The 11,207-nt window shown below is 47.8% G+C and overlaps 1 protein-coding gene across 1 annotated transcript in view; it reads left to right on the top strand.

Moving 5' to 3' along the window:
* Positions 1-10,848, top strand: part of LOC128343910 (zinc finger protein 850-like) — a 50,810-nt gene extending 39,962 nt beyond the window's left edge. The window contains exons 11-14 of the mRNA XM_053293341.1: positions 1,622-1,771; positions 4,683-4,765; positions 5,269-5,395; positions 7,904-10,848. Of these exons, the coding sequence (XP_053149316.1) occupies positions 1,622-1,771; positions 4,683-4,765; positions 5,269-5,395; positions 7,904-9,549 (2,006 nt within the window). The 3' untranslated portion in view covers positions 9,550-10,848. The remainder of the gene's footprint in view (positions 1-1,621; positions 1,772-4,682; positions 4,766-5,268; positions 5,396-7,903) is intronic.
* Positions 10,849-11,207: the final 359 nt, after the last annotated feature.

Genomic DNA, 11,207 nt, shown 5'->3' on the forward strand with positions numbered 1-11,207 from the left:
TGTAATAAAGCTGATATTTATAGTATATGAGTAGCCTGCAAAAAATTAATTGGAATTTTCCAACACAGGGGTTCTTCTCCAATGAGTCCCCAGATGCTGTTGGACTACCATCCCCATCATTCCCAGCCATGATGGCCATAGCTGAGGATTATGGGAATTGAAGTCCAACATCACCTGGGGACCCAAGGTCGAGAACTCCTGCATTGTTGATTTCCATGTAATCTTTTTGCCTGCTACTCATATCCTTTAAAAATCCCCTTTATTACAAGAAAAAGGAAGGGGAAGAATGAGAAAGAGGGAGTGAGTAAGAAGCATTGGGAGAGGCCAAGCATTGATTCCTAGATACAAACACTGATGCAGCCTTCATCCTCCACCAGCCTTTCTTAACAGCAGTCAAACAGCAGTCAACAGCAGGCGTTCAGAACAAAGTTTAATATCGGAGCATTGCGAGGCTTTTATTTTGATAGCCCAAAGGGCAACTTACAGGAAGATCCATTCAGGAGTGAGGAGCTCCTCCCTCCAGTCCAGGCAGCTACTCGATCCCCTACTGTCCAGGGAAGGAGGCAATGCTTGCATGCCCCCTGCATGCAAGGGGAGGAGGGAGTCACTCTCTCTCCTCCCACTCCCCTGTTCAACCAATGCTGCTTGGTGTGGAGACGGAGGCTAGTTGCATGTGGTCACCTGTGGGTACCTTGGTATTGGGCAGAGACTTAGGTTAGGGAGGGAGAGAGACAGAATGACTTTTATTGTGGCTGTGGCAGCTAGCAGGGACCCTGGGGTGGGTGGGGGACTCCCCCGCCCCCCCGGGCATCTGGACTCCACCCCTGCTTTCCACCATGCCCTTGGAAAGCATATTGCAGGGGTGTGTGACCTTGGCAGGCATTTGGAGGAGAGACAGTATTGACGCCACATAGTGCCCATGCCCTCTGGCCAGCTGAATTGGCTTGCTTTCTCCTCCTCCATCCACATACTAACAGTCAAGAGGCAGGTACCTGCCCCAACAGGCCTCAGTGGTGGACCATGCTTTTGGCTTGCTGGGACGGGGGCAGACAGTGGCATGTGACCCAGGCAATGGGCACCCCTCCCTGCTTGGTGGCGAGTAGAGATGAGCACAGAAACGGTTTGCACTTCCGCCGGTTCAACAGCAGTGGGGGTGCTGCTTTAAGAGCTGGGGAGGGTGCACTTACCCCTCCCGCCGCTTTCCCCCTAGTGCCGTCCGTCTTTTGGAAAGCCCATTGGGGTGGCAGCGTATCTTCCTGATGCTCCGTTGCCTCCCGTATTCCGGATATGACCGGAAGTTGCCGACGCGCCTGTGCGTGTCGGCACAGGTGCATCAGAGACTTCTGGTCATATCCGGAATACGGGGGCGACAAGGTAGCAGGGAGGTATGCTGCCACCCTGATGGCCTTTCCAAAAGAGGGATGCCGGCGGGGGGGAAGCGGTGGGAGGGGTAAGTGCCTTCAAGCCTCCCTGCTGTGGTTCCATGCACATCCCTAGCGGCCAGGTGGTGGCTTAGTCTGCCTATTGGTGGGGCCGGTACTGTATTGGCTACCGGCTACCTTCCCACCCCACATCCCTGCCAAGTGATCTGTGAGGGAGGAAATGTTTTCTTCTTTTCCAGGCTCTGCTTTTTCCAGGATTCTTTTCCACCACCTTTCAGGAGGTGGCTGTGTGTATTTCATGGAGGAGGAGTGGGCTTTGCTGGATCCGGACTTAAAAGCCCTGCACGGCGGAGTCATGGAGGAGAACTTTGCAGTGCAGCCCTCTCTGGGTAAGGCCCCCTCTTTTGCCCTTCAAAGAGGGATTAAAAGTGTGAGAGAGATGAGTTTGACTTGGTAGGTGAGAGACCAATTTTGGGAACCATCAGAGGATGCACCTCCAGAGCAAACGTGTCTTCCCCTCTGCCCTGGAGTGGGAAGTTGAGTGCAAACACTTGAAAATGCCTCCACTGTGCTTCTGTCTAGTCCTGATGAACATCCAGCTAAGGGGTAAAATGAAACAATTCCGTTTCCCAGATGAACAAAGCGGAAGAAAGGAATGAATGAATGATTGAATGAATGAATGAATGAATGGGGAGAGTAGTTTACTGCTGCTTCTCTTCCCTGAAACCCATGAGTGGGACCAGAGAGTCCTAAATGCAGTCCCTGGGGCTGCACTGGATGAGAAATGCCATCCCCAGGGGGGAAAGTGTGAGGGAGGGAGGGAAGATTCCTCCTCTGGGGAGACAGAAGAGAGTGGGGGGAATGAATGGAGGGAGAAGGCAGCTTCTGCCAGGATGGTGAGAAAGGAAAGTGAGCCCTCCTTACTCCCAGGGTCACCCCCCAGGGAGCAGGCCTGGGCAGCTTTTCTTTCCCGTCTGGATCTTAGTTTTCTGCATTGCTGTGCTCCGGGGAAGTCTCAGAGTGGGAAGGAATTACTTGGGGCAGAGGTCAGGGGAAATGGCTTCATTGTATGACCCCACCCACCCCGCATTGAGGGACTTGGTCAGGGCGCCTCAGGTGAAGGAAGACACCCTGTGGTGTCAGTTTTGCCTTTCTTTCCTGCAAGGGTAAAACTAGGGGGCCATTTGTCTCTGCTTTGAAAAAATAATCATCCGGGAGGAGGGGGAATGCAATTCATTTCCCCCACCTAATTGCTCTGCTGATTTTTTTTTTTAACCGATTTCTGTCTGGGATCTTCTGTGCTGCTTCAGGTGCAGGCAGCAATGGAAGCAGCCACTCATTTTCCTCCGTCAGAGGAGGCTGCATTAGATGCTGGCAGTGTTCCCACTAATTTATTTCATCAGTGAGCAGAATGAGTTTTGTTCTGGGCAACAGTATCAAGGCAGTGGGGGCACATGTGCCTTATTATATGCCACTATAGATACAAAAAAACCACACAATCCCATTAGGTACACTCCTTTCTGTCCCCACACCACACATCTCTCCCCCCACACACTATCTCTATCTACACACACACACTCACTCTCTCTCTCTCTCTCTCTCTCTCTCTCTCTTTCTCACTCTCTCTCTTCCTCTAGTTCAAGTGTGAAGAATTCAAATGCCCTGGTGGGCCCAGACCAACCGTGACTTGGCTTGTGGGGCCCGATGTCAATTTTATGGCACTGAGATTATTAAAGTAACACTTCATACGAATTAGTTATATAAATAAATTAAAGTGAAATTGATTAAAATGAAAATTAAATTATAATTTAACTTTTGAAAGTTCTGGCAGGCCAAGATTAATTTAAATTAAAATAAATTGAATTAAAATTCATTCTGATAAAATACACAAACACATATAATCTGTACAGAATACATAATGATAAAATGTATTGCTCTTGACTTTCCACGTCTGCCAAATCATCCGACTTAACAGGAAAAAATAGGAGAGGTATTTCTCAATTTTTGATTAAAAAAAAATTACACTTTGATCCTTGACTACACAGGCTATTACGAGAGAGAAGGGGGGGGGAAAGAAAGAGGGAATGGATGGGGCAGGCTTGGCAAGAGAGAGGGGTGTGTGGGGATGGTGCAGACTCTTACAAGAGGGAAAGAGAGAGGAGGAGAGGCAGAAAGTCAGAGGGAAAGGATGGGGCAGACTTGGCTTGACGAGGGGATGGTGCAGGCTTTTACGAGAGAGGGCAAAAGAAAGAGGGCAAGGATGGCTCAGGCTTGGCTTGGCGAGCGAGGGGAGGCGGGAGATACTGCAGGTTTTTATGGGAGGGGGGAAGGATGGTGCAGGCTTGACAAGGAGTGGGTGGGAAAGGACGGTGGGGTGGGGTCCTCAACAAGCACAGTCAACTAGTTCCAGCCACAGGCAGTCTCCTTGCAAATACCACCCCCATGCAAAAGCCAAATCAGCCTCGCCAAATCCAGCAGTAACTTCCGCTGCGTGTCTCTCCAGCGGCCTTGGTAATTAAGGGGCCGGGTTGGGCGGGGCAGGGGGAGGACACGGCTCACCTGAAGTCCTGGGTTGGTCTGCAGGGGAGCTGCCTGACCACATGCCCCCCCCCTCTGCTCAGCCAGCAGCAGCACCACCAGCCTTGTGCGCCACGGCCAGCACAGACGAGGCCCTGCCAGGCTAAGAATAATGCTGTGGAGGAGCTCCATGTGGCGGCGGCAAACAGGAAAGAGACTCAGAGCAGAGGCTGGAGCCGGTTCCCCGATCTTGCCACAGAAGAGCTCAAGCGGCTGGGGGTGGGGGGGAGCGAAGGTGGAGGGCAAGATCAGAGGAATCGGCTCCAGCCTCCACTATGAGACCCATCGCCTGTTTGCTGCTGCTGCTGCCACGAGAACTTCAGAGAGAAGGTGGAGGGGCCAGGGGGAGAGCAGAGCAGTGAAGGTGCCGTGGGGCAGGAATACAGGCAATGGGGAAAGGTGGCGGCGGGGGAGTGGGGCAGCAGCCGCGGAGTAAGCGGCAATGTCTGGGAGGACCAGCGGACTCAGTTGTGAATAGTCAAGAGGGCAAGTCAGCAGCTCAGTGAGTGGCGCATTGGAAATCGCTGCACGGGGGGGTGGGGGGCTTGAAGGCTGTGTGCGCAGCTTAGAGGGAACGGTGAATGCTGGTCAAAGCCAATGCTAAGAGGAATGTTGCAGGAGGGTGACCGAAGGACCCTTGCCCTGCTTTCATGCTCCCCTTGGTCTTGATTCTCTGTAAATTGCATTTCCCCAACTATTCCTATCGCTTTTTATCCTTTGCAGGTCCTGGAATTATGTTGGCAATGCATTCTCAGCCATCCCTTCTTTCTGGTGGAGTGGAAAAAGCATCTGTCCAACCAGATCAGGTAGGGGAGGGATCACTGGGGAAGGAGGATGTGTGACAAATGGGCTCTCCAGCCCCCAGTCTTTCGAGGCCTGAAAGGATCTCTTTCCTTTGGCTTTGGCCAAATCTGCTTTCCTGGAAGCCTGTGAAGGCCATGCTTCTTGTTAACTTGGCAAAGAGGAGCCTTTGAAAGTGCTGGCACTCAGCTATTTAGCAGGGGTAGAGCAAGGGTTGAGTCTTCATGCCAGCCTAGCATCTTTGCCACTGGCTGTTGATAGCCTGTGTCTTTTTTGGAAGAACTGGAGCCGCTTTGGGACAGGGGGCTGTTTCCTCCCAATTTCTTTTGCTTTCTAAACCCCTTTGAATGGTATCTAAATATCATTCAAATATCACCCTGGAAGGAACATTCCCCACCCTTCTCACATGTCACACCACCTCACTTTCACAACCCTTTTAGATTGCGCTTAGAAGCAAAAGACCCATTATGTGATCCCCCTGGGAAAACATGTTATCTTCTTGATTCAGGCTCTGGTGACTTTTGAGGAGGTGGCTGTGCATTTCAGTGAGGAGGAGTGGGCTCTGCTGGATGCGGACCAAAAAGCCCTGCACAGGGTAGTCATGGAGGAGAATTTTTGGAATGTTGCTTCTCTGGGTAAGAGATCTTGTTTTTCCTTTTGGTTGATGACACCATTGTCTTTTAAAGTGCTAAAACAGCTTTGCAGGATTATTATTATATTTATTTATTAAACAACTTCTATAATGAATTTAATAAAGGTGAGAAACATCAAGCTGGCTTGCTCAGTTGATGAAAACGTGGTTAAAAAGTTGTGGATCTGATCCTTGTACTTGTCAGAGAGGCAGTGCAGTACAGTGATGAGTGTCAAACTAGAACCTGGAAGGTGGTCCTCTTGGATACCGCCTCAGCGATGAAGCTCATTGGTTGGCTTTGGATCATTAAGCTGACCCCTCCGCATAGGGTTGCTGGGGACATAAAAAGGGAGGTGCATAATGCAGGAAGGGCATGAAATAATAAGAAATAAAACTGATTATTGAGGAGGCTCTTTCTGAAAGATCATGAACATATGGTTCAACCTTTTACAGGGTCCGTGTAGTTCAGTGTTCTCTACCTGGCAGCAGCTCTCCCAGGTTTCAGACAGTCATTTCCCCAGGGCTACTTGGAGTTGCTACCAGAGGCTGAAACGGAGCCCATTTGCATGGAAAGCAGGTTGTCTGCAATTGAGCTGCAGCCCCTACCCAAAGGAGTCTGGCAGTTGGTGGGGGCATCTCAGCCTTCTTGAATGTGTAAAGAGAGGGAGATCTACCTTGAGTGCAGACACTGGTCCTAGGAGAAGTTTCCCCCTCTGAGCTATATAACTGGGCTGTCACTTGAGCAGTAGGGATGTGCACAGAACCACAGAAGGGTGTTCCGGCACTGGGGGGAGTGTCGCTTTAAGGGGGGGTTAACAGCGCGCGCGCACCAGCAGCGGAGACGAGCACGCGCGCTGCGAAGGGCACATGCGCTCCGCCAGCTCTTCTCGTTTAAGGCTTAGAAGGACAACGATGGGGGCAGGGGCGGCAGGGAGGAACTCTGCCGCTCCAAGAAGGTTTTTAAAAGCACCAGCACCGGAGGGGGAAGAGCGACAGGGGCGGGGAAGTACTACCCCCCCTTAAAGCGACACTCCCCTGCCCTTCCGGACCGGTCCGGAGGCTTTTTTAATGGCCCCGAACCGAACCATGCACACCACTATTCAGCAGCAGGTGGCAAGCTAAGTCTTGTGAGATGCCCACTTTCCGAGGGAATTCCCTGTGTAGTGCCACCAGTAACAACCAAGGCTGTGAACCAATTCTTTGGTTTTTGCCACCCTTCATCACACAGAAAAATGTCCATAATCAAGCAGAGTGTCTAATTTAGAGCTTCCCCTGCCATTGGCGTATGATCAGGTATAACTTGGGGCCTACTCATGGAAGTCAAGGAATCCAGAGTCAGACTGGACAAGGAGGTCTTGAAGTGAATGATGTAATTTCCTAGGATAACCAGCCTGGGAGACGTCACCAACAGCCTGAGGCCACCTCTATCAGCCTAGAGAAGGGAGAGTGTTAGGCACTGACAGAGAAATTCCTGGAATTCTGGGTTTGTTTAATGAACAGAGGCCATCACCTTCCATCAGGTTCAAGCTTTTATTGATCAAGACATGCCGGGTGTCTTTTTTCCCAGAGCATACACTCAGGCACATGGCAAGAGTCTTTTATACTCTTCACGTACAGGCTATAGGAATGAGCACAGAGCCTATCAGAGGCCAAGGTTTCATGGTATACCAATCATACTAGTACCCTGGGCTAACTGAGCAGAGAAATACCTTTTACAGTGGTGATTCTCTTTATTTAGCAGGGGGGAGAGCAACTGGCTGGCCCTATCCAGCCCCTGCACAGCATCCCTCCAGCGGCTGTTGCTGATATCTGCCTTACGTTTCTTTTTAGATTGTGAGTCCATTTGGGAAAGGGAACCAACTTATTTATGTATTCCCCCCCCCCATGTAAGCCGCTTTGAAGACTTTGGTTGAAGAGCGGTATATAACTATCAGTAGTAGTACAAGCAGGATAAAGCTTAGCAATTGGTAGACAAGCTGAAGCAGTTACAAGGCAGAAACCAGCAAGGATGTACCAATCGGCTTTAGCTGTGCTTATCCCTAGCCAGGCAGGGCAGGGTATGGTCAACAGGTGCTTATCTCTAGTCAGGCGGGGCAGAGTATGGTTTCCAGGAAAAGGGGCCCTATGACGGCAGGGTACAGAAACTTGTGACCTTTAGAGCTTATGTAGGTCACATAACCAGGTGAAAGGGGATAGTGGAATTTTCCTTCATCAGCACCAGTGGTTTGCCTTCTGATCCATCACTGGCTGTGCATACTGAGTATGGAGGTGTTGCCCAATGAGGTATCCGGTGAGCAAGATGAAATCCTATGACCCTTGAACCTGTGCTTCTACAGGCCTGAGAACCCAGATGGACACAGCTAGGACTCCACTTGCCACATCCATCAATGACTCAATAATACATGCAAGATTTCCATTGTTATGTTAAGAGAATACGCAAATGGGGGTTGTTCATTGATCTGAGGCGCCTTCTTTTTCCCAGGCTCTGAGCAGTTTTCTCTCTTCATTCCAGCAGGTGTTAGGTGCAAAAGGGAGATGGACAAAAAAGCCCAAGGAAAATTGTTGCGAGGTGCCAGATGTAAAAACAGAGAATGCAAAAGAATGAAAGCTGAAGGAAAACAGATGAGGAGGAATGAACCTTCTGCTGCTCAGCATGGTGACCTCCATAAAATCACAATCCAGGAAAAAAGGGAGGAAGTAACAGAGATAAGACTGTGCCAGGAGTATAAGAAAAGTTTCAGTTTTGAACCGAGCCTTCAACCTCGGTGGAAAATGCACGTAGCGGAGACACCACATGAATGGTTGGAATGTGAGAACAGCTTCAGCGACAGTAGCACTCTTACTATAAATCAAAGAATCAACCCTGGGGAGAAATCGTTTAAATGCTTTGAATGTGGGAAGAGCTTCATCCGGCATGTAGCACTTACTATACATCAAAGGATTCACACTGGGGAGAAACCATATCGGTGCTTGGAGTGTGGAAAGAGTTTCTGGAATAAAACAGATCTTACTATACATCACAGGATCCACACTGGGGAGAAACCATATCACTGCTTGGAGTGTGGAAAGAGTTTCCGTGTGAGTTCACATTTCACTTCACATCAAAGAACCCACACTGGGGAGAAGCCATATAAATGCTTGGAGTGTGGAAAGAGTTTCCCTCGAGGTGACCGCCTTACTTTACATCAAAGGATCCACACTGGGGAGAAACCATATAAATGCTTGGAATGTGGAAAGAGTTTCCCTCGAGGTGACCGCCTTACTTTACATAAAAGGATCCACACTGGGGAGAAACCATATAAATGCCTGGAGTGTGGAAAGAGCTTCAGGGACAAGGGAAGTCTTACTAGACATCATAGAATGCACACCGGTGGGGAGAAGCCATATAAATGTCTGGAGTGTGGAAAAAGCTTCAGTGACAAGGGATATCTTACTATACATCAAAGAACCCACACTGGGGAGAAACCATATAAATGTTTGGAGTGTGGAAAGAGCTTCAGCGACAAAGGATCTCTTACAAAACATCGAAGAATGCACATCGGTGGGGAGAAACCATATAAATGCTTGGAGTGTGGAAAGAGCTTCAGTGTGAATTCATATCTCATTTCACATCAAAGAACCCACACTGGGGAGAAGCCATATCAGTGCTTGGAGTGTGGAAAGAGCTTCCATCGACCAGATTCCCTTCTTAGACATCAAAAAATCCACACTGGGGAGAAACCATATAAGTGCTTAGAGTGTGGAAAGAGCTTTGGTGACAAGGGAAATCTTACACAACATCAAATAACACACATGAAAGAGAAACCGCATAAATGCTTGGAGTGTGGAAGAAGCTTCAGTATAAGTTCACGCCTCACTTTACATGAAAGTATTCACACAGGGGAGAAACCATATAAATGTTTGGAGTGTGGAAAGAGCTTCGGTGACAAGGGAAATCTTACACGACATCAAATAACGCACATGAAAGAAAAACCGCATAAATGCTTGGACTGTGGAAGCAGCTTCAGTATAAGTTCACACCTTACTTCACATCAAAGTATTCACACAGGGGAGAAACCATATAAATGTTTGGAGTGTGGAAAGAGCTTCCATCGGAGCTCATACCTTACTTCACATCAAAGGATTCACACTAGAGAAAAACCATGTAACGGCTTATAGGGTGAAAAACACTTCTGTCAGAGGAAGTCACTAATCTTAAATCTGATGACTGATGTAAATAAATCCCATTTCATTTACAAAAACCTGTAATTTTGTATTTGATTTAAATTTGATTTATAATCAAAAGAGCCACATTATGCTATGGCAAAGAAAGCATTTCAAGTTACATTGCAAGCCTCATTTCATAGAAAAGTTTTTAATTAGATGGGGAACAACTGTATCTATCCTTGGAGTGTGGAAAGAGTTTTGGTGAGAGGCACTCCTTTACTCCTCACCAGATAACCCTCTCCAGTGATTAAGATTGTAATGGAATTCACTTTAGAAAAGAGCTTCTTTAATTAAAGTAGCTCTTTTCTAATGTGAATTCTTGCTTTGGTTAAAATTACAGGCTTGTTAGCTTAATATTTGTTGCAGGCAAATTGATAGAAAGCATTCTCAAGGATAAAATTGTTAAACATAGAAGAACAGGCCTTGCTGAAGGAGAACCAGCATGGCTTCTGCAAACGTAAATCTTGCCTCAACAACCTTTTGGAGTTCTTTGAGAGTGTCAACAGGTGTGTGGCTAAAGGTGAGGCAGTTGACATAGTATACCTGGAATTTCAAAAAGCTTTCAACAAAGTTCCTCATCAAAGACTGTGATGGCATGGGTCTTTGTTCAGCCTAAAAACTCATTCAAGTTTGTTCCTTTGTGGATTTCTTGTCTCTCACCAGCCTGTTGGGGAATTGTTGGTTTTCCATGTGTCTCTTTTGGCTAGAACAACCTTCAAGTATTGTTAAGTATCATGTAGATAGTTGCTCCTAATGTTTGGAAACTTCTACTATCAGGAAGAAACATTAAGCTTTTGAAATAAGTGTTGAGCTATCAAATCCAAGGATATTTTGCCTGTCTCCAAGAGGATGATTGTAATTACCAGCTCGCTTTAGCTCTTTCCTGTGCCAGATGCTAAATTTGCAAATCTTTTCTATAAAGACCAGCTTTTAAGGGAGGGAGGTGGGGTCAGTCATCGGAGGACTCTTGAGGTTGCTGTTTTCAACATGTTACTTCTATGTTACTTTTAACTTTGTTAGCTGAGACCAGGCTGCATGGCTCCTGGGAGTGTGCAGACGTCACTGTGATGCAGGGTTTTGTTTTCTGAACTGCAACTTAAAACCTAAAAGCCACTGAGCCTCCTGTCTCTAACACCAGACAGGAAGAAAGGTATCTCGCTTGTGCATTTTAACCATTTTGCTTTGTTTGCTTTTAAACTTCCCTGCTTTTTATCTCAACTTAAATAAATTAGCTTTGATTGTTTAAAACTTGGTCTGGCTGGAAACGTGCTCTGTTCTGTCTCCCTATGTGCCTGCTCTGCCTACACGCTCTTTCAGGAGGGGTTAAGGCCTTTTGGCCATATATTGAGTTTACCCTGGTTCTAGAGAGAACAGGGGAGGAATTACTGCTGGTTTTGTCTCATAGGAGACTGGTGGCAGCTCTCCTGGAGGATTTTTAAATGAGTCTTGGCAAGGTCCAGGGTTGGAAATTCATAAATGATCTAGAAGTTGGGGTAAGCAGTGAGGTGGGCAAATTTGTAGATGCCACCAAACTATGTAGGGTTGTGAAATCCAGAAGATTGAGAGGAGCTCCAAAAGGATCTCTCCAAACTGGGGAAATGGGCAACAAA

The sequence above is a fragment of the Hemicordylus capensis genome, chromosome 2, assembly GCF_027244095.1.
Source record: "Hemicordylus capensis ecotype Gifberg chromosome 2, rHemCap1.1.pri, whole genome shotgun sequence".
NCBI lineage: Eukaryota > Metazoa > Chordata > Lepidosauria > Squamata > Cordylidae > Hemicordylus > Hemicordylus capensis.